At 41.9% G+C, this 23,476-nt stretch overlaps 1 protein-coding gene across 6 annotated transcripts in view; it reads left to right on the top strand.

Moving 5' to 3' along the window:
- Positions 1-23,476, top strand: part of HERC2 (HECT and RLD domain containing E3 ubiquitin protein ligase 2) — a 238,564-nt gene that overhangs the window by 118,274 nt on the left and 96,814 nt on the right. For 5 of the 6 annotated variants that reach the window (XM_055571827.1, XM_055571826.1, XM_055571828.1 and 2 more), the window contains 16 exons: positions 549-741; positions 2,001-2,183; positions 4,159-4,340; positions 5,071-5,218; positions 5,300-5,496; positions 5,734-5,964; positions 6,831-6,969; positions 8,821-8,964; positions 11,436-11,578; positions 14,659-14,926; positions 15,073-15,209; positions 15,671-15,769; positions 17,879-18,047; positions 18,148-18,273; positions 19,743-19,851; positions 19,968-20,107. In XM_055571827.1, the coding sequence (XP_055427802.1) occupies positions 549-741; positions 2,001-2,183; positions 4,159-4,340; positions 5,071-5,218; positions 5,300-5,496; positions 5,734-5,964; positions 6,831-6,969; positions 8,821-8,964; positions 11,436-11,578; positions 14,659-14,926; positions 15,073-15,209; positions 15,671-15,769; positions 17,879-18,047; positions 18,148-18,273; positions 19,743-19,851; positions 19,968-20,107 (2,608 nt within the window). The remainder of the gene's footprint in view (positions 1-548; positions 742-2,000; positions 2,184-4,158; positions 4,341-5,070; positions 5,219-5,299; positions 5,497-5,733; positions 5,965-6,830; positions 6,970-8,820; positions 8,965-11,435; positions 11,579-14,658; positions 14,927-15,072; positions 15,210-15,670; positions 15,770-17,878; positions 18,048-18,147; positions 18,274-19,742; positions 19,852-19,967; positions 20,108-23,476) is intronic. The other variant, XM_055571824.1, reaches the window with a different exon arrangement.

Raw genomic sequence — 23,476 nt, 5'->3', positions numbered from 1 at the left:
AGTGCTTACCCTACTGTGATGTGGAGTGTTCTTGTCTTGTCCAGGTTTTCTCAGCTTCGCTCTTACGCATGTACCTCCTGAGAATCATCTCAGAAATCAGTGTGTCCAGGACAAATAGCAGCATCCTGAAAACATCTTCTACTTGTAGAAATTAGAAGTAGAGTTTCAGTCTTAAGATTTGAGGGACAATTGAAGAGTGAAAGGGAGTGAGGAGATTCTGGTGCTTGTTTGAGGTTCCCAACCTTGTAAAGCCCCATGAGGGATAAGGGGGGGCCAGTGAGCAGGGTGGCAGAACCAGGCTGGAAAGTCTGGTGTCTGCATTGGCTTATAGAGGATGCTAAGTGAGGTGGTTCTTTCCCCACTTAGCTCTTTTGTTAGGAGTGTGGGCAGATTAGTCCTGGTGTTCACTACAGTGATGAAGTGAGCTCTGAGTATAGGTGGGTTTGGAGCTCTCTGCTGACTTGGAAGTCTGTGCAGCCACCCTTATAGGCAGTGTTCCAGTGAGAGGCCTGCACTCTCTTAACCAGTCTTTGTTTTGGCTTCCTCAGGATGGACCTCCTCCTGGCCTTGGCCGTGTGATTGGTGAACTTGGAGAGGATGGGTGGATCAGGGTCCAGTGGGACACAGGCAGCACCAACTCTTACAGGATGGGGAAGGAGGGGAAGTATGACTTGAAGTTGGCGGAGCTCCCAGTCTCTACACAGCCTTCGGCAGAGGACTCAGACACGGAGGATGACTCTGGTGGGTGTTTGGGGGCCCTGGCAAGCTGTGTGCATGTGCTGTTTGTCCCTTCTTTTGGGAGTGAGAGTGGCACTCTGTAGGTGAAGCTTTCCATGAAAGTCTGGTTGAAACAGGCCCAGGGGCAGGATAGTTCCTGTCCCTCTTGGAGATAGTGTTGTGGAGGCAGGTGATCTTCTGGGGATCCCTGAGCCAGTGCCTTGTGTAGTGGACATAGCCTCACCATGCCCTGAAGCATGTGTTTTTCCTTCTTTCACCTTCTCTCAGAATGTGTCACACAGTGTGGAGTTAGTCAGTATTTTACTGCCTTCGGTAAAATGAAGATGAGAATTTGATGACCTCAGAAAGTTAAACCCTATGTATTAAGAGGCAGAATTGTAGGAGGAGGGCTTCATGACATTTTTCAGACATGTCTGAAAGACCTTGGGATACCAGTCTTGGGTGAGACTGTCCAGGAGGCTGGCACTGATTTGGGGCTCAGGTGTCTGCTGTATGCATGGCATGACAGGCTCCCAAGATCACTTTTATGGTTATGAGAGAAAACCCGAGAGACTGAGTTCACTAGAGAAAGGGTGGTGTGGAAGGTGGGCTAGGTGTTCTGTGCCCATGGTGTGTGTAGGCCACTCCATGCATATCCGATATAAACTGATGATGCCTGTCTGGGGCACTTTAGGAGTAGCACACGGGAAGCTGTGTGGCCCCACCTAGGTAGTCAATGCTGATTTGTTATTGCTGGATCTGACAGTGTCTAGGCCAATTGTCCCTACTCCTGCCTCTCTGCCAGGGGGTTTCCCTTGTGAAGTTGGGGCCTGAGCAGGGCTGGCCAAGTGACAGAAAGATGGTCCGGTTCCACATGTATTCCTTATCAAAGATCCAGTGATCCGTACATGTGAGCATGTGGCTCCCTTCCATGGAAGCACCCACCTAATACTTGTCCAGGGCACAGCCACCTTAGCAGCAGCCAGCTTCTGACGTTGAAGTTGTTTTTCTAAGGAATGAATCCTTGGAATTGTTCTAGTGTTTCTGAGCTGTAGGATGAGATTGCTTTAAAAAATTAAACTGTAATGGAAAAGTCTTATTCCCTTCAATTAGGGTGAGTGTTCAGTGCATCCTGAATTCCATCTTTAATGTAAAGAACTTCTTCCCTGTCTACAGTAAGAGAAGAAGTATGTGATATTAAATCCCTTAAGTTACATGTAGAGACATTTTCCTTTTTTTTTTTTTTTGGAAGTGTAGTTCCTTATTTTGATTCTTTTTTTCAGAAGCTGAACAAATTGAAAGGAATATTCACCCCACTGCAATGATGCTTACCAGCACTGTTAATTTACTGCAAACTCTTTGTCTTTCTGCTGGAGTCCATGCTGAAGTTATGCAGAGCGAAGCCACAAAGACTCTCTGTGGGCTGCTGCGAATGTTGGTGGAGAGTGGAACAACAGACAAGACATGTATGCAGTGGGGAGTTGTGGGCCAAAGAGTCAGGACTGGGCTGTCAGTTTGGGTGTGTGTGTATGTGGGTGATTGTGGGGGTGTGTGTGTCAGTGTGGTAAGGCTGCTGTGATGAATTACCACAGACATGGTAGCTGCAATCTCCGTTATCAGCACCACCCTTCACAGTGGTACGTTTGTCACAGTTGATGAGCCTGCACTGATTTATCATTAGTGCCCGCAGCTGGTAGTTTACAGTAGAGCTCACTCTGGGTGTTGCACACTCTGTGGGTGTACATGGCACCACAGATACAACCTGCCACATCAAAGTACCACAGCCTGGGCCGTCTCAATTTCAGAAATTTACTTCTTCACAGTTCTGAAGGCTAGAAGTTCAAGATCAAAGAATGAGCATATTGAGTTCTTTTTTATGAATCTGAGGGCAGAATCTGTTCCATGGCCCTCTGTAACATCTGATGGTTTGCTGGCAATCTTTTGGCATTCCTTGGCTTCCCTCATCTTCCCTTTGGCATCCCTCATCTTCACATGGCATTCTCCCTGTATGTGTCTGTCTCCAGATTTCTTTTTATAAGGATGTCAGTTACAGTGGATTAAGGACGCACCCTAATCTAGTTTAACTTCATCTAAACTTAGTGCATCTGTTTCCAAACAAGGTCGCATTCTGAGGTACTAAGGATTAGGACTCCAACATGTGAATTGTGGCGGAACATAATTCAACTCTTAACAGAGGCTTAAAACAAGAACTTCACTCTCTCAGAATTCTAGATAGCAGAAGTCCAAAATCAAGGCATGTTCCTTCTGACACTCTTGGGGAAGACCCTGAATTTTAGCTTTTGTACCTCCAGGCATCAAAAGTGTGGTGTATGGTCACATCATTCCAGTTTCTGCCTCATCTTTAGTTGAATGCCTCCCCTCTTCTTTTCTCCCTCTTATTATAAGTACCTTCGTTTGATTTTGGGTTCACCCTAATCCAGTATAATGTCATCTCAGTCTTTATCTTAATTATATCTGTGAAGAATTTGTTTCCACATCTGACTCTGGGTGAACATGAATTTTGAGGGTACAATTCAGTCTACCAAAGTGTTTGAGTATGTGAATATGAGTATGTGTAAGTGTGGGAGAAGTTGAAGTGATTGGAGCAAATGTGTATGTGTGTGTGTGCAGGTGTGTGTGTATGCGTGTGTGAGTTTGAGTGAGATTGAGTATGCATGTGTGTAGTTGGGTATGTGGAGAGTTTGACTGTGTGAGTGACTGTGAGAGTGGCATCTGAGGTGGGGTGCCAGGGCCTGTGCACGTGTATTGTTAAGTGTGACTGAGTGAGTGGCATGAGCGTGTGTCTGAAGAGCGGTGTCCCTGGTGAGCAGGGAACTGGACTGTGGAAGCTAGGGAAGGGGAGCTAGTCTGGCGTCTGAGCAGGTCACGTGGCATGCCCCCACCTCAGAGTCTCTTCCAGCCAGGTGGGTGTGGATGCCCCAGGTGTCCATGAGTGCAGACCCTGGAGGAGCAGTCAGGGTCACTGTCTCATGAAAACCTCTTACTCTTTTTCTAGGAATACAGCCTTCTTAAAACTTGGGCTGGGAATTTATGATGCAGATTAAATATAAACAAGCTCATGGGAGATACTTAAAACATGTGAAATTTACAAACTATGGTATTTGCTGTCCCACAGATAACCGCTATTTGAATTGTAGATTGTTTTCCTACTGCTTAGAGACAGTACATAGATGAAATTCCTTAACGAGTTTGAATTACTCCACCTCCACGTACCTTAGAGATTTTAAAATGTGAAGTGTTCCTTGAGCTAACTTGCAAGTATTCTCCCGTTCTTCTCACTTAGAATCAGTGACATTGTAGTATATTTGTAAAGGAGCTTGTTATTGAAAATGTGTGACTTAGGTAAGTTGAAAGTAAAGGTGGTTCTGAGTGCTTGTTTATAGAGCGTGGGTGCCAAGCTGGTCTGTCTTGCTCTGCCAGCCTCCCCCAGCAGGCTGGTGTGCCGGGAGCAGCACCGGAGCTGGTGCACCCTGGGCTTTGTGCGCAGCATCGCCCTCACGCCGCACATGTGCGCGGCCCTCAGCTCCCCGCCCTGGATCTCGCTGCTCGTGAAGGTCGTGGAGGGACACTCGCCTTTCACCGCTGCCTCCCTACAGCGGCAGGTAACTAACTGTGCTGCCACACTGATCCATGCTCACTGTGAGTTTTGGGATTGGGAGCCCCATCAGCATTGGCATCAGGCTGGCCATTGTAATTAGGTTCCTGAGTGCAGAAAAGAACTAACACAGGGTGGATTTTCTAGATACCAGTGCATACTAAGTCTCTTCAGTTGTTTCAATGCTTTGTGACCCTTGGAACTGTAGCCCGCCAGGCTACTCTGTCCATAGAGATTCTCCAGGCAAGAGTACTGGACTGGTTGCCACTTCCTACTCTGGGGGATCTTCCCGACCCAGGGATTGAACCTGCATCTCTTACGCCTCCTGCATTAGCAGGCGGGTTCTTTACCACTAGGGCCACCTCGGAAGCCCTGAGACAAGAGGCTAAAGATACTGATTATTTTAAATTGATGAAGTTGTTAAGCCTTAGATGACTTGCTTTTCTATGATCAGCTGCTCTCATCTTCACCATAGTTGTGGTATACTTGTCTTGAGAAGAATTAAACTAAAGAAATTATTTTTTAATTGAGTATCTGCATGTGTAATGTAGCTTATTTTTTTAACCTGATAATTCATATTATTAATCAACTTTGAGGTAATTATGTGGCTGTAAAATAATATTAGAATTTTCACACAATTAATTGCATTACAGGAACAAAAATTAAAATCTTTTACCTCATAATTTTTCAGATAATGGCTTTCTTTAATACTTGCTGTTTTAAATTACCTTTATCAGATCTTAGCTGTACATTTGCTGCAAGCAGTACTGCCGTCATGGGACAAGACAGAGCGGGCCAGGGACATGGAGTGCCTTGTGGAAAAGCTCTTTGGTTTCCTGGGCAGCTTGCTCACCACCTGCTCTTCAGATGTCCCATTCCTCAGAGGTGGGCAGCTCTCCCCCTTCCTGGTGTCCTGGGTGAGCACGCAGGGCGTCATGTAGCCCTTCCTTTGTGTGTGTTCTACAGAATCCACTCTGAGGAGGCGGAGGGCCCGCCCGCAGGCTTCCCTGACTGCTACGCACAGCAGCACGCTGGCGGAGGAGGTGGTGGCGCTGCTCCGCACCCTGCACTCCCTGGGCCAGTGGAACGGGCTCATCAACAAGTACATCAACTCACAGCTCCACTCGGTTACTCGCAGCTGTGCAGGAAAGCCAGCTGAAGGGGTGGGTGCTGCACGCGCTTTGCACATCTGGTAGTGTTTCTCTGTAGAATGTTGATTTAACTTTCAGATTGTCTTTTTAAATGCTATGTATTTTGTTCATGGATATATTTAAAAATATTTTTTACTGGAAAAAATTATTGAGGAAACTAATATAAAAAGTAAATTTGGCTTAATTGTAATGTATAAGAAATAGGTAGCCCTCTGGGCTCTCCTCAAGTTTGCTGTCTGTCTGCACTAGGCTCTATTAGATGACTACTTTCCTGACTGTGAGAACCCTGAGGTGGGGAGCCTCATGGCAGTCCTGGCTGTCATTGGAGGCATTGACGGCCGGTTGCGACTTGGGGGACAGGTCGTGCATGATGACTTTGGAGAAGGCACCGTGACTCGCATCACTCCGAAGGGCAAAATCACTGTGCAGTTCTGTGACTTGCGAACCTGTCGTGTTTGCCCACTGAATCAGCTGAAGCCAGTAAGTGAACTTTTGTTCAGGTTGCTAGGTAGTAAGGTGAAGGGCTTTTATATTAGAACCGGAAGGAGCTTGATTCTTGTGGTTTGGGTCTGACTTCTAGGTAGCTATCCACCTTGAGGAAAACTGCCTTTCTTTCTCTGTTTGCATTCCATTCCTGTGGTTAATCAGGTCTCACAGGGTTGTATAGATTAGCAGTTCATGTGTCTTATTTTAGCCTTTAAAGACATGAAAGGGTGTATTTAGAAGATCTTGTGTAAGTGTATTAGTTGTATTTATTTTAGAATGTGAATTTATGAAATTTATTTTTTATCAACTAATTCAACTTTCAAAAAACCTAAAAATGATTCCTTTAAAATGATGATCTTTTTTCATGTAGAAAATGCTTAATTACTGTGTTGAGTGACATGACTATATTTAGCAGGTACTGTCATCTTAAATCTGTGAACTGGGGGTCCATTCGGAAAGTGAGTGAATTATGTACTTTGTGTAACCTAAGTGCAAGTGAAAGTGAAAAAGTGCACTTTTACTGTATGTTTCAATACAATACTGTTTTTGATGATTATAGGAATATATGCATGTCATAGAAAATTTGAAATGTATAGAAAATACTTGAGAATAACTACCACCATCATGTAATTATTGTTAAAAAGTTGACAAGAAAAAATTAATTTAGGTTATATTTACTATATATGTAAGTCTTTATCTTACCTTCAGGGTCATCTGTCAAAATTATTTTCAGATGTAAAAACAGTTTTGAATACATGTGTTATTTTAGAGTTAAGATTCCTGATTATGCTAACTTTTCAGAACATTTGTTTGTTCTTCTCACTGGACACACTTTGAAGGTTTCTATGCTCTTTCTTTAGCTCCCCGCCGTGGCGTTCAGTGTCACTAACCTGCCCTTCACAGAGCCCATGCTCTCTGTGTGGGCTCAGTTGGTGAACCTCGCTGGAAGCAAATTGGAAAAGCACAAAATAAAGAAATCACCTAAACAGGGTTTTGCAGGTCAGTACATGTGCTTCATGATGAAACAGCTACAGTCTTAACTAGTGTTTGAGCAATGTTTGTGCTTTTGTCAGAGTAAGTTCTTGCATTGCTGAAGCCTTTGCATTCAGATGGATTGGCCATTGGTTGAGCGATGATGGGAGTGGTGATGAGAGTGTGCGATACAAAGAATGATGCTGGGGTGGGGTGGCACCTGAAGAACACCGGCCAGCGTATATTCTGAGCACACCTTTTGAAGAGGAGTCTGTTTTCTCTCTCACTGCCCATTAACCCCCTGTCTTAATCACACTTTGGGACCTCTGCTCCTGGCCTCGTAACAGCCATACCCAGCAGGGCCTGTGTGCTTTGTCCTGCTTCACGTGGTATTTGGATGCTGGCCGCCCATGCTAGACCAAGGCTACTCATGCTTAAAATATTCCTCTTCCACTGCTGTCTTGATTTTCTTTACATTGCTGCTCATATGTTCTTTGAGAGTTCTTCTCCCTGACTATTATTTGCACATTGGAAATCCTTGAGGTTTCATCCATAATTTCTAGCTCTTTAGGGCCACTCTTCTTGAGTTTTCTCACCCATTTCTCCCATCCCTGTAATTGCTGCTGTAGGATTAATGATGATGAACACTTTTAACTCTGGATCTCCAGTTCACATATCTGGCTAGAGGGTCAGGTGCAAGTAAACCATGGCATGTCCACAATTCAACTAACTGTGTCCCTTAGCCAGTGTTTCCTGCCTGCCAGGTACTGGTGCTTGCTGCCCTAGCGGCACCCCTCACTCTCCCTGTGCCCTCCTACCCACATTCCCACAGCTCCAAGCTGCCGTCCATGACCTCCAGCATGTCTTGCTTTGGAATGCTGCAGCTATGATTGTAGTCTCACTCTTCTTGCTGCTGCTGCTAAGTCACTCCAGTCGTGTCTGACTCTGTGGGACCCCATAGACGGCAGCTCACCAGGCTCCCCCGTCCCTGGGATTCTCCAGGCAAGAACACTGGAGTGGGTTGCCATTTCCTTCTCCAGTGCATGAAAGTGAAAAGTGAAAGTGAAGTCGCTCAGTCGTATCCGACTCGTAGCGACCCCATGGACTGCAGCCTACCAGGCTCCTCCGTCCATGGGATTTTCCAGGCAGGAGTACTGGACTGGGGTGCCATTGCCTTCTCCGCACTCTTCTTGTGGGCTGCCTATATCTTTGTAGTGTCTTCCCTAGGCTGTTCCTCAGTCAACTCAGGGACATTACTGCAGTTGTTGGATTAGATAAAATTTGAGAGCTATCAGGGAAGCCCCAAGATTCTAGAGAGTGCCATGATTTTGATGAGTTATAGAACTGTATGTTGTAAGTCTCTGACAAAATTGTCTCATAGATGTCTTGGCAAGACAAGAAAGTATTTTATTTGTGATGTAGGTATGGGGTTGAAATTTTAGCAGTTTAGGAAATATTTGATTATACTAGCGATAGTTATGGAAAAGGAAATGGCAGCCCATTCCAATGTTCTTGCTTGAATAATCCCGTGGCGAAAGGAACCTGGTGGGCTACAGTCCATGGGGTTGCAAAGAGTTGGACACAACAGAGTGGCTGAGCATGCATGCAGCAATAGCTAACTTGATTCTAACTATGTTAAGCCATCTAATCGTCACCCCTACCCAAAGTAATGCATGGGGAGCAAGAAAGGGAGACGACCCGGGGGAGGAAGAGCGTGCTTTCCCACAACACTGGGAAAGGCAAGTCTTTGATTGCAGACAGACTTTGACATGATCAGCTGAGTCCCTCAAGGCAGGACCTCCTCAGGGCTGAGCAGCAGCTGAGGTGGTACGCCCAAGCAGCATGTGCCTTTCCTGCTCAGTCCTTTTTTCCCCACAGGACAAGTAGACTTGGATCTGCTGAGGTGCCAGCAATTAAAACTGTATATTCTGAAGGCGGGCCGTGCTCTGCTTTCCCACCAGGACCAGCTCAGGCAGATCTTGTCTCAGCCAGCTGTTCAGGAGGCTGCAGCTGCTCATACAGGTATCTTTTTAAGGAGCTCTTTTGGATCTGCAAGAAAGGCAGAAATAGGAAACAGGCAAGGAACATGAGAGGGAAGATACAGATGGCTTCTACATGTGCAGTTGGGCCAGTATCTGATGAAAAGTGATAGACAAACCTGAGGGGGTTTGGTGGGGAGGGAGGGAAACAGTGTTCTCTTGCCTCCGTATATAAGGTGTGGTCTGAGTACCAGTAGCATTGATGACACATACGAGGAGCATGTAGAAATGTGGACTCTCAGGCTGCACCGCAGAGCTAAAAAATCAGGATCTGTATCTTTTAATAAGGCAGTAAAGTGGTTCACATGTGCATAGAGTGGCACCGCCCTAACACTTTGCTATGCTAGTGGGAATTTAAGTTGGTAGAACCATCTAACAGGCATTTGAGTAAATGTCAGACTTTAAAATACATACATTTGTATATTCACTGATTAATAAGTTGTCTTGTGGGAATTTATCACATGAAAAGATGTCGTGGTGCTGACATCTTTTTACATCTCATCTGTAAACACGTGACACATGTTTCCAGATGCTCATTATAGCTTTTTTTGTTGATATTATTTTTGTGCTGACACCTGAATGCCCATTATTAGGTGGTGTACCTATATAGTGGAATACCATGCACCATTCACAAATGATGATACATATATAGGTTTAATACCATGGAAATAGCAAAATGATAAAAAGATATTGCTGTATACATCTGTTTGTAGATTTGCATTCATCTGCTTACCAGAATAGTGATAGTAGAATTTCATCTGACTATTTTCTTTGTAGTTTTCTGTATTATCTCAGTTTTCTCGAGTGAGCTCATTTCATTTTGAATAAGAAAAAAAAAAGCTATGAAATATGTTTTTATTATCTCCTATTGAAAGACATTGTGGTAAATATTATGGAAAACAAGATTGTCTTTGTTTATGATTTACTGTCTGGAGTCAGGGTGGGGAGAGAAAATGAAAGTAGATGGCACTGTCCAAGGTATGGGCCTGTGTGCTATAAGACGTGTGAGCACAGTTTCACAGGCGCCCTGGGGTGCTGGAGCTGAGGGCTGGGGAGAACAAGCAGCCTTTGAGGTGTGTGGCAGCCCTGGCTGCAGGGGTAAGGACTTTCCATCCTGGGGGAGGAGACAGTAGGAGCAGAGGCATAAGCAGTGAATATTTGGGTACTGACCTTTGCAAGGAGCTCAGGATTTATTGATGAATATGGGGCTAAAGCTGGGGAGAGGTCAGCTGAATCATGTGATAGAGTGCAATGGCTACCAGGGTGAAATGTAAGGCTGACTGGGAATATGTGGCAGGGCTTCACATGATAAGGAGGATATTCAGGATGACAAATATGCTAGTGAGTTATAGGAACATTTGAAACTGGGAGATCATGGAGTTGGGGAAATCGTGTTAAGCGATAAAGTGTCTTCCAAGGGAAGGCATGAAAAAATGGAAAGAAAGTACCAGTAGAGACTGTGATGCTATAGTCTTTTTAGATGATGACCTTTTGGAAAATCAGTGGAAAGTCAAAGGTGGCTAATGTTTCAAGCTCAAGTTACAGGGAAGACAGGGAGAAGTGCTGTTGACAAAATTAGAAAGTCCAATGGAGTTTGTGGTGTTTTTCCTTGACTTAAGAGTTACGTTTCCTCGACTTAATGAATTTAATTACAGCATGCTGAGTATGAAGTAAATCTAATGAAAGTGCAGATTCATTCTGTATTAGACATTAGGGACCTTGAAGATAATCCACAACCGTAGAGGATCAGGAAACCAGAGCCCAGGAAATTGGATTGACTGCTCTGTGGTTATCCCCCTGAGGAACTATGGCAGCACTGAATCAGGATTACCATCCTGCACTTGGGGCAGAACAGGGGCTCCAGATGGAGCTGTCTAGAACAGGGCTTTAAGGAAAACACCACAGCCACCTGTCTTACAAAGTTTTATGGTAACATAGCTGCTAGCTGCACCAGCTGGTTTACATGTCATCTCTGGCTTCTTTTACATTTCAGTGGCAGAGTTGAGTAGCTGTGACAGATCCTATGGTCAGTAAGCCTAAACTGTTTACTCTCTGGCACTTTGAGAAGATTTACAACCCCTAGTCATATTTGGGTTTGGTGTCAGTTTATAGTCTGAACAAGGGTTAACAAAAGCTAGGGCTGGAGATACAAACTTGGGGGTTTCATAGAAGAGGTTTCTGCAGAAATGAGTGTACACCAAAATGGCAAAGGCAAAGAATTGGACTAAGGGCAGTAATCTGGGAAGTAGCTTTGCTTGGCTTTAAAGACACAGACAGATGAACTAAAGAAGGACTGAGGCCAGAAAGTAGGGAGTGAAAAAGCCTTGAAGATTTTACTTGTCTAATGCTTGATTAGGTAGAAATCATATATGGTTTAACATGATTAGTGCACTGTCTTTCATAGTAAAGAGGTGTATGTGGTTGAAAATACCCATATTTTGTTTTTAAATTCAGATGATGGAGCAGCTGTATCCCCTGACCTTGTGGACATGTCTCCTGAAGGGCCGCAGCCCCCCATGATCCTCTTGCAGCAGTTACTGGCCTCGGCCACCCAGCCGTCTCCTGTGAAGGCCATATTTGACAAACAAGAGCTTGAGGTATAGTCAGTAGACCTGGTAGTTTTAATCTGCTGCATTAAACTATAAATAGCTTTATTTTGTGTGTGTGCCAGAAGTGTATTCTTTTAAGGATATGGTTTGAATTTTAAGTGATATGCCAAAATAATTCTTATGACTAGGTAGGTTTTAACCATATCTGTCATAGAGCACTGCAATACTAGTCAGACAATGAATGAGTTAAAAGTTTAATCTTATTTTGAGTTTCTGTAAATTGTTTGTAAAAGTTAACTAGATTCATCATGAGTTAATGCTCAAGTATTCATGGAGGGATCTTTTTCCAGGATTATTGAAAGAGCGCTGTTAGACCTAGGAGCACTGTATGATGCTTGCTCATTTGTTTCACTCACTCCAAAGCCTTTCTTGAACATGCCCAGGCTCTCAGCCAACGCCCTGTTTTGGAGCATGTGCCCTGCACTGCACGCGCTATGGACTGCGGGGAGGGGGCCTGTGGGCGTGTTCCCATAGAAGAGACCTGATCAGGACTGAGTATGATGGAAACTCCATGGCCCACTACATGGAAGACTAGATATTTTAAAAAATCTTTCTTGCTGTGTACTATATTAAACATTCTGAAAAAAAAAATCAAAGACAGGAGTAAAATCTTGAGCAGACAGTTTGGCAGGTGGAAAATACCCTAGTAGAAATCCTCAGAGACTAAGACCCTGTGGGGAGCCAGGATCCAGAGTGAGTTGGGAAGCCAGTTGGGTGTAAAGGGATTCTTCAGGAAATACTGGGCATGGGGGCAGCAGGGGGAGGAGGGTGCCAGGCTTTCTCAGACCAAGTCCGAATGACAGCTACTCCTTAGGTCTGAAAACCTGAGATGAGAGATTGGGTTAAAGTTGTTGCAAGGCTATGTTGCCAGTCATTTGTCAGATAAAAACAGGATGCGGAGGAATGAGGAGCTAATCAGTGAAAAGGGTGTTGAGCAGATGCAGCCCAGAGCCATGTTGGGAGATGCCCAGAGTTGAGGGAAAAATAAGACTTGGAGAAACAAGTAGACCTAGAGTTGTCCTATATGAATCAGGAAGAGCTTTTGTACCAGAGAGAGAGCTACGATTGTTTTGTCTCCCTTGATTCCTTTTTTTTTTTTTAAGATTTATTTATTCATTATTTGGCTGTGGGTCATTTCTGCACGTGGGCTTTCTCTGGTTTTGGTTCGTGGGCTTCTCATTGCGATGACTCTTCCTGTTGGGGAGCACAGGCTGTAGGTGTGAGGGCTTCCGTAGTTGTGCCTTGCAGGTGCTCGTGCCCTGGCTCAGCAGTTGTGGCCTATGGACTTAGTTGCCCCATGGCATGTGGGATCTTCCTGGACCAGGGATCCAGTTGGTGTCCCACATTGCAAGGTGGATTCTTAACCACTGCACCACCAGGGAATCCCCTCTCCCTTGATCCTGATGGAAATTCAGGTGACATTTTATTGTTCTATATGAAATGTCTTTTATTTTCTTTTGTAGATGGTTCAGTACGTGGTAGTTTTCTTCAGTCTTAAGGAGGTTGGTTCTAGAATTTTTGGTGATGATTTATCGTTTTCTCCTTAGGGCTGGCTCCTAGTCTCTAATTCTGTGAGATTTAGGACCTCTTCCAGTGGAAACCTTTGTGTCTTGACCAAAATGCTGAAACTTCGTTGGACTGGGATGGCATGCCATCTTCTTAGCACTGGGTCTCCCAGCAGTTTCTTCTGGCTGGGCCCCTCAGTCTCACACATGCTCAGCTTTGCAGTCAGCCCAGGATTTGAGGTCGCACGTTTTGTGGTTCTCCCTCACCCGTCCTTGCTCGAGCAGGTCGCCACCCAGTGACACTGCCCCTGTTAGTGGCTTCCCTGTGGGCTTCCCTTGTGCTCAAGGTTGCCCCTATTCCTGTTTTCTCCAGGGTATTCAAACAGTTTTTAAGAATATTTTGACCAAAATTCATAATTATTACCAAATCTGGAAGACCCAGCAGTGGCCACAGGACTGGAAAAGGTCAGTCCTCATCCTGATTCCCAAGAAGGGTAGTACCAAAAAAATGTTCTAACCATCAGAAAATTGCACTCATCTCCCAAGCTAGTAAGATCATATTTAAAGTCTTGCCTACTAGGCTTTAGCATTATGCCAACCAAGAACTTCCAGATATCCAAGCTGGGTTTAGTAAAGGCAGAGGAATCAGAGATCAAATTGCCCGACTTCGTTGGGTCATAGAGAAAGCAAGGGAATTCCAGAAAAATATGCACCTCTGTTTCATTGACTACGCTAAACCTTTGACTGTGTGGATCATAACAAACTGGGAAAGCTCTTAAGAAGATGGGAATACCAGACCATCTTGTTTCTCTCCTGAGAAACCTGTATGTGGGTCAAGAAGCAACAGTTAGAACCCTGTATGGAACAACTGATTGGTTTAGGATTGAGAAAGGAGTCCGACAGGGCTGTCTGTTGTAACTCTGTTTATTTAACCATTATGCTGAGCACATCCCAAGAGAAATGTCAGACTGGATGAGTTACAAGCTGGAATCAAGATAGACGGGAGAAACATCAACAACTTCAGATAGGCGGTTTCCTCTAATGGTGGAAAGTGAAGAGGAACTAAAGAACCTCTTGATAAGTGTAAAGGAGGAGAAAAAACTTAAAACTCAGTATTAAACTAAGATCATGGCATCTAGCCCCATTACTTTATGGCAAATACTGACTTGTCTTTGGGAAGGGCGAGGGTCTGTTTCTCCCACCCCATCAAACCTCTCACCTTTGTTCACCTTGGCTTGTTGCTCACTCATAGCTCAGTGCTTCTGTGAAGTTTCCTTAGTGGACATTGCTAATTTGGTAATTTATGAGGTAGACTGTGTGTACTGAAGCAGAAGTTATTGGGCCATTGAATCTTTCCACTGCATTAAACTGTGAAAGTTGTCTTTTTTTAAACATGTTTTATCCATTCATTTAAAAATACACATAAAAAAAATAAAATAAAAATACACATGTAAGCCTAGGTTTCTATATTTCTGCACTGCAGTTTGTTGTAGTAGTCTGTACTTTCCATTTCTCTAGACTTCTTAGTCCCTTGATTTACAAACTCTGCTTTCATTTGCCCAGGCGGCTGCCTTGGCTGTGTGTCAGTGTCTGGCTGTGGAGTCTACCCACCCATTGAGCCCTGTGTTTGAAGACTGCAGCTCCAGTGAGGCCACGACCCCTGTCCCTGTGCAGCATATTCGCCCAGTCAGAGCAAAGAAGCACAAGCAGTCTCCTGGTCCTGTTCTGCCTATTGTAGTTCAGCTCATGGAAATGGGATTTCCTAGAAGGAACATAGAGTTTGCACTCAAGTCACTCACTGGTGCCTCTGGGAATGCTGCTGGCTTGCCAGGTACTATATTTTCCTTATGGTTGTTTGACTTAATGTGCCTACCCTTCTGTTCGTAGGCTTCCCTTGAAATACTAATGTCAGAGGCCCCTCGGGCACGCAATCGCTGTGGTCCTCATGGTGGTTGTGCTGTGTGTGCTTGCTCCTAGGAGTGGAAGCCTTGGTTGGGTGGCTGTTGGACCATGCTGATGTGCAGGTCACGGATCTCTCGGATGCAGACACAGGGTCTGAGGAATGTTCAGACGAGGAGGTGGTGGAGGATGTGGATGACACGGCCTATGCTATGGTCTGTGCTTCCCTTGTGCCCATCTGTTCTGAGTTCTGGATTCCTCTGCACTACTCCATGGGGCCTGTCTGTGGTTCTGCTGGGCATGTGGCAAAGCTACTAAGTGCTGCCTGAAATTTCTGTGCCTTAATTACTTTTAGCTTTAACATCTGTTGATGTTGGGCTGCTATTAGAGAAGATCTTAAAAAAATCATTATTTACATGACATATTTACTTCTGATTTGAGTAAGTTGTTTTATGGGACTGATTTGGAATTGCCTCAGAAATTTTCTGTACTTTCAGCTTTTGAGATTTATTCTGCTTACAGTGCTGTTGCTATTAGTCTTTATTTAAGTGAAGAATTTTATAGTGAAAACATAGAATATTATTACTTTTTTAATATTATGGATTTCACTTACTACTTTCTTTTTAAGTAGGTTTATCTGGTTCACCATTTAAAAAAAAGTATTTATCTTTTGTAGTCCACTGGTGCTGTTGTAACAGAGAGCCAGACTTATAAAAAGCGAGCTGATTTCTTAAGCAACGATGATTATGCTGTGTATGTGAGAGAGAATATTCAGGTGAGTAATGGTATTGGGCTAGAACCTTGATTGCTTAGGTTTTCATTCAGCAAATGTTTGAGCATCTCAGAAAGTCAGAGAGGGAGGGCCCAGCACATACCAGGGGAGGAACTGTGACTGGAGCAGAGGGCAGAGGAGCAGATGTGCATAAAGTGGCTTGTCCACAATGATGTGGCACACACACCTGTGCTTCCTGATTACCCCTATTCTGGACACTTTTATAATCTATTTTTGCTTTTTTTTTTTTTTATATTACTCTTCTTGCCATCTAATTGTAAATTTTAGCTATGCTTTTTGTGTAGTCCTTTTCCATCTTAAATTCTTTCTTTTCATATTTTAGTTCTTTTGTTATAGTTAGAATGTGTGTGTGTGCTAAGTCGCTTTAGTTGTGTCTGACTCTTTGCAACCCCATGGACTGTAGCCCACCAGGCTCCTCTGTCCATGGGATTTTCCAGGCAAGAATACTGGAGTGAATTGCCATGCCCTCCTCTCTAGTTAGTGTGAAAGTGAAAGTTGCTCAGTTGCACTGGTGATCCCATGGATTATATAGTCCATGGAATTCTCCAAGCCAGAATATTGGAGAGGGTAGCCTTTCCCTTCTCCAGGAGATCTTCCCAACCCAGGGATCGAACCCAGGTCTCCTGCATTACTGCTGCTGCTAAGTCACTTGAGTCGTGTCCAACTCTGCGTGACCCCATAGACGGCAGCCCACCAGGCTCCCCCGTCCCTGGGATTCTCCAGGCAAGAACACTGGAGTGGGTTGCCATTTCCTTGTCCAATGCATGAAAGTGAAAAGTGAAAGTAAAGCCGCTCAGTCGTGTCTGACTCTTTGCGACCCCGTGGACTGCAGCCCACCAGGCTCCTCCGTCCATGGGATTTTTCAGGCAAGAGCACTGGAGTGGGGTGCCATTGCCTGAGCCGCCAGGGAAGCCCAAGAGTACTGGAGAGGGTAGCCTATCCCTTCTCCAGCAGATCTTCCCGACCCATTAGTATACTTCAATGAAAATCCCGGAAATGGTCTCATTTCTCCTCTAAATAAGTCAACAACATGTATCTCTAAATAAAGGATTTTATTTTTAACATACTGACAGTACTGTTACTTAACATTGCCTAACAAAGTAAACAGTAATTCCTTACTATTATCTCATTATCTAATTCTGGCTCAGATTTTCCCAGTTTTTTCCAAAAATAGCTTGTTACAATAATTTTTTAAGATTTAGATACAAATAAGATTACACCCACATTTGGGTGATGTGTATTTTTAACCCAGAACCATTTTTTACTCTTTTTTTTTTTTCTTTTCATGCCATTCATTTGTGACTAAAATTATGTTGTCCCACATCTTCCTCCCTGTCCTCTGCATCTCCTGTAAAGTCAGAATGAGGGCTGGAGGCTGATTGGACTTCGGCTGCATCTTGGGAAAGACTGGATTGTATTATGGCCCGCCATGCAGTGTTGTCATCTGTACCATCCAGTCTATTAATTGTCCATCTTGGAGCTTTAGTAGTGATTAATGTTATTATCGAGATAATGCTATTATCTAAATAATAATGTTATTATCTATTATGCATAATAGTGATTTTCTAAATTTGTCATTCCTTCCAAATTTATTATCTAGAGTTCTGTACATTGAAAAAAGCTTTATCAACTCTTGTCACTGTAAAATAGTTTGTATAGGAAAGGCAGAATAGGTGGTTGCTTTTTGTTTGCTTGTATTATGAATTTTCAGTTGTGTATTGGTAATCCTATACTATAAAAAGATGACCAAGAAACCTTTAATTTGCTTATATGATGAGTTTCTTGGCTGTTATGGATTTGATGTGTTTCAGTCATTTTTCCTCTTGGTCAGGTTGTTCTTTTGAGGGAACCCATTGATCTTTTTGATAGCTCCCTTGCTTTCTGGCACAGATTGATCCAAATTCATCTTATATATTTCCTGCCCCAAACATCAAGCCAGGCAGTTTTCTTAAGAGTTCTGGTGCCATTTTGTGTAAAATTATTGAGAGCATGCTGGGTGCTAGAGGAAATTCTTTCTTAGGATAGAGTAATGCTGCTTTACAATTGATCGTTTCACCTATACATTGGACTGTATTTTTAACTTAATTTTAGGTGGGAATGATGGTTAGATGCTGTCGAACATATGAAGAGGTGTGTGAAGGAGATGTGGGCAAAGTCATCAAATTGGATAGGGATGGATTACATGACCTCAATGTGCAGTGTGATTGGCAGCAGAAAGGAGGCACTTACTGGGTTAGGTATATTCATGTGGAACTTATAGGTGAGAGCATTCTTTATTAAGTTCTTTTGACTTTCTTAATTAGATTCAGAGTTCCCCAAAATGAATGCTAATTATATATTTTTTTTATTGGAATCTCTAGGCTATCCTCCACCAAGTTCTCCTTCTCACATCAAAATTGGTGATAAAGTTCGTGTCAAAGCCTCAGTCACAACACCGAAGTACAAGTGGGGATCTGTGACTCATCAAAGTGTGGGGGTTGTGAAAGGTAGTATTACCTAGGCAAGAAAACTCCCAAGGGCTTAGCTTTTCATCAACTAATATAAACTCTTTTTTTCATTCAAGGGCAGGAAAAACAAGCCTTATGATATATACATAGTATTCTTTTGCTTTTCAGTACTCTGTAGAGCTGCAGCACACCTGTTATTGGACAGAGTCGGGTGTATTAACTCATTGCAGATGGGAGAATGCATACCCTGGAAATGGGGTGTCTTCATAAGTGGTGTAACAAAGACTAATGGAATTTGCATTTGGTATTTTTGGGGAGGGTTCAGGAAATTGGGTTAATTCTAAGAATGGATATCTTAATAAATACTGTTTAGAAGGAAGAGATAATGGACTCATGATGAGGTTATGCTTGGCAAGGAAGCAGTTGTTTATACTAATCAGGATGGGCTTGTGGTTTGGATTAGATTGAATGTGACCAGATATGTTAAAAGAGTGGTTTTGTTTTTACCTCAGTCTGTTACAGTCTCAGGGTGGCCTTGTGTTGGGGTTCTTTGAAGTTCTGTCAATCCTGCCAAATGGCTAGCTCCCTCTGCGTTTTTCTCTCTTTCAATAAATTTTAAGAAACAGATTTGTGCAAATGATAGAAGTTAGCAACTGGAAACACAAAATTTTCCTCACTTTATGTTTAATGTGATATTCTTGAGATTTCAAATCAAACATGGCACCCTTTAAATGATATACATATCCATTTTAACAGTTGCATGAGAAATGATTAAGTATTTGTGTGGTTTTATTTTATCTTAAATTTGCTCTCAGTGCCATTTTTCTTTGTTTTTTCTTCCTTCATTCTTGTAGGAAAACCCCTTACTGTACAGCTTAGATTAAAAATGGCCACAATGGTGGTACTTTCCCAGTGGGCCAGGGGTATTAGTGTTTCTTAGATTACATAAGAACAATTATTTAATATTTTACTTTAACAGTTTTCGGTTTTGTTTAACAGTTTTCTGAAGCGATTCTTCAAAGCTTCACAAATCAAAGCAAAGATAAATTTAAAGAATAACTTGATGTAGAAGTTAATATTTAGAGTAGCTTTCACCAAAGGGCAGTAGATATATTATTAATGTAATTTTTATTCCCTAAGATACTGAATGGAGTTTTTGCTTGGTGTAATTAAATGAACCTTCTTATTGTAGAAAATTTTTAACGTATACAAAAATAGAGACTATAGTATAAAGAACTTCTGTGTACTCATCACCTGGCATCAACAGTTGACAACTACTGGCCAAAGTTGTTCGTCCATGATCCTCTCCCTCCATTATTTTGAAGCTAATTCCCAATTGACATCATGCGTTAGTTCATCCAAAAGTGTCTTAGTATGCCTCTGTAAAAGAGAAGTACTCTTTGTAAAACAAAAATAACTATAATACAGTGTCACATAGCTAGGTATAGATTTAATTTTAGGTTTTTGTTGGTGACAGAGATGTTTCAAACAATTTCTGTCTGTCCTAGCTTTCAGTGCCAATGGAAAAGATGTTATTGTCGACTTTCCTCAGCAGTCTCACTGGACTGGGCTGCTATCAGAAATGGAATTGGTACCTAGTGTTCACCCTGGGGTTACGTGAGTTTTATTTTTATATTGCTAGATTTCTTTGGGAGGAATGGTTTTCTTTGGAATTAAATTTGATAGCTGACCTCATGTTTTTCTTATCAACTCAATGGCTATTTTAAAAATAGGTGTGATGGCTGTCAGATGTTTCCCATCAATGGATCTAGATTCAAATGCAGAAACTGTGATGACTTTGATTTTTGTGAAGCTTGCTTCAAAACCAGAAAACACAACACCAGACATACATTTGGCAGAATAAATGAACCAGGTATAGTAGACTGGTTATCTTCTCTTTCAACAGACTATTATTAATGAGGTAATTATTGTGGATACTTAATTTTCCTCTTTAAAGTTCATATTGGTGAGCACTATACTGTGTACACAGTGAGACAGGAAAGATGGTCCTGCCCACTTGATGAATTGCAGTTTTTTTTTTCCAAGTAATGAGTAGTCCATGGAACTAGAATAACAGTGTTGTTTGCTTGTATTTTTATAAAGAGTAAATGGACTCAAGAAACTAATAAATGTTTTGTTGGATGGGATGTAGAATTGGGTAGACTTATTTGTATGTCTTTTAGTATATATATATATTTTTTTATTATGGTAAAATATATGCAACATAAAATTTGCCATTTTAATCACTTCTAAGTGTATAATTAAGAGAATATTGCACACTGTCAACAGTCAGTATTTTTAAGACTTTTTCACCATTCCAATATAGGAGTGTACCAATTAAGCAATAATGCCCATTCTTCCCTTCCCCAATCCCTGGCGACCTCTTATCCACTTTCTGTCTCTGAATTAGACAGAGACAGGTACCTCATTTATAAGTGTAACCACACAAAATTTGTGTTTTTGTGTATCTGACTTATTTCACCTTAGATTATGTTTCTAGGGTTCATCCATGTTACATAGCGTGTATCAGAATTTAATTTCATCTTATGACTAATAGTCCATTGTATGTATGTATCACATTTTGCTTATCCAGTCCTCTATTAATGGATATTTGGGTCGTTTATACCTTTCAGCTATTGTGAATAATGTTGCTATGAACACTGATAGGCAAATGTGTCCCTATTTCAAAACTAGGAGTAGAATTGCAGGGCCATTCTGTAGTTCTTTAACTTTTTAAGGAACCATCAAAATGTTTTCCACAGTGACTGCAACATTTTACGTTCCTACCAGCAGTGGGCTTCCCTGGTGGCTCAGACGGTAAAGCGTCTGCCTGCAGTGCGGGAGACCCGGGTTCGATCCCTGGTTTGGGAAGATACCCTGGAGAAGGAAATGGCAACCCACTCCAGTACTCTTGCCTGGAAAATTCCATGGACTGAGGAGCCTGGTAGGCTACAGTCCATGGGGTCGCAAAGAGTCAGACTCGACTGAGCGACTTCACTTTCACTTTTTTTCACCAGCAGTATATGAGGATGCTGGTTTTTCCATATGCTCACCATTTTATTTTCTTTCCTCTTTTTTGAAGCCATGCTAATGGTGAGAAGTGATTTTGATTTTTGAGTTTCCCTAGTGATAAATGGCATTGAGCCTCTTTTCATGTGCTTTTTGCTATTTGTATATCTTTGGCAAAAGGGTGTGTCAGCTCAGTTTCAAAACTTTTGATGTCAGTTTGCAGGAATTCTTTATGTGTTGTGGGCATCAAATCAGATATGTGATTTGCAAATATTCTACCCTATTCTGTTGGTTTTCTTTTCACCCTCTTGATAGGATTCTGTGATAAAAGTTTTACATTTTAATGAATTTTAATTTATTGTTTCTTTTGTTTGTCTGTACCATTTGATGTCCTACTTATTTCTGGGTCCACTTCAGAAATCACTGCTAAATCCAAAGTTGTGAAAATCCGTCCCTATGTTTATAAGAGGTTTATAGTTTGAACCACTTGGAGTTAATTTCTATACATAGTATAATATGTAATTTCATCCTTTTAAGTATGTGTATCCAGTTTTTCCAAAACTATTTGTTGAGAAAACTGTCCTTTCACTATTGAATGGTCTTGGCACCCTTTCTGAAAATCAGTTGACCATAGGTGTGAGAGTGTTTTCCTGGGTTCTCTAGTCTACTCTGTTGGTCTTTTTGCCTATCCTTACATCAGTACCACACCATGACACTGTGATTATTGTAGCTTTTGTAGTAAGTCTTGAAATTGGGAAATGTAAATCTTTCAGCCTTCTTCTTTTTCAAGAAGGGTTTTAACTATTTGGTGTCCCTTGGAAGTCAATATGAATTTGGGGATGGATTCTACTTCTATGAAAAATAGTATTTTGATAGGAATTGCATGTACTCTGTATATCACTTTGGACAGAATTGTCAGTTGTCTTTGCTTAGATCTTCTTTAGTTTCTTTCATCAGTGTTTTGTGATTAGTGTATAAGTCTTGTGTGTTCTTGGTTGAATTTATTTCTAAGTGTTTATTTTTCATGCTATATTAAATTATTATTTTAAAATTCCTCCTTGAAATATCTATTGCCAATGCATAGAAACACACACTACACATGTTCAGTATATAGTTTCGACACATTTTGCTTGTTGAATTTATATCTAACAACTTAGAAGAATTTATTTTCTCTAACTGAGCTTGTTTTGTTTTGGCTTTTTTTGTAGAGTCTTTATTAGTTTTCTGTGTGTAAGATATATGTGTTGTCTGTGATCTGGGATAGTCTTACTTTTTCTTCCTTTCCAATTTGGATACCTTATATTTCTTTTTCCTGCCTTACTGCTTCAGCTAAGTGTTTCAGTACAAAGTTGAATAGAAGTGGCAAAAATGGGCATCTTTGTCTTGTTTTTTGACTTATCATAGGGGGAGCTTTCAGTTTTTAAGTATTATGTACAATGTTAGCTGAAGGTTTTTCATAAATAGCTTTTATCATGTTGAGAATGTTCTTTTATAGTCCTAATTTATAATGCCTTTTTATCTTTATGAAGGAGATCTGTAGTATCTGCAGAGCTATCTCCTTTTCAAGGCTAACTTTTCTTGTGTGTGTGTGTGTGTTTTTATCAGTGTGCCATGGGTTTATAAATTTTACTAGGCTTTTCACAGAAGCAAGTTTTGACTTTGAATTCATGTCTCTCATATCTTTATCATTTCTTTTTCCTGTAGAATTTAGGTTTAGGGTGTTTCGCCCCTCCCTCTGAATGCTTAGTTCATTAATTTCTCACTTTTATCTTTTATGATATTTGAACTTACAATTTTTAATTTATGTTTAACCATAAGCTGTATCTTATAATACTGATAGGTAGTAATATTTCATCATTTAAAAATATCCTTAAAATTCCATTGTAATTATTTTCTTGTATTCATTGTTTTAAAAGTTTCAAAGAGGTCAGCATTTCCTACCTGTATCTTTTTACTAGTTTCTGCATTGCATTCAGATGTGTATCCTGATTAATCTTTGACATGGGGGAAGCTTTTGAACTTCCCTGGTGGCTCAGAGGTTATATAGCATCTGCCTCCAATGCGGGAGACCCGGGCTTGATCCCTGGATCGGGAAGATCCCCTGGAGAAGGAAATGGTAACCCACTCCAGTATTCTTGCCTGAAGAATCCCATGGACAGAGAAGCCTGGTAGGCTACAGTCCATGGGGTCGCAAAGAGTCGAACATGACTGAGGGACTTCACTTGCTTTCTTT

This window comes from Bubalus kerabau, chromosome 3 (assembly GCF_029407905.1).
Source record: "Bubalus kerabau isolate K-KA32 ecotype Philippines breed swamp buffalo chromosome 3, PCC_UOA_SB_1v2, whole genome shotgun sequence".
In the NCBI taxonomy this organism is placed as follows: Eukaryota; Metazoa; Chordata; class Mammalia; order Artiodactyla; family Bovidae; genus Bubalus; species Bubalus kerabau.
Note: the sequence above shows the minus strand (reverse complement) of the source record. Positions and strands in the feature narration are given on the sequence as shown.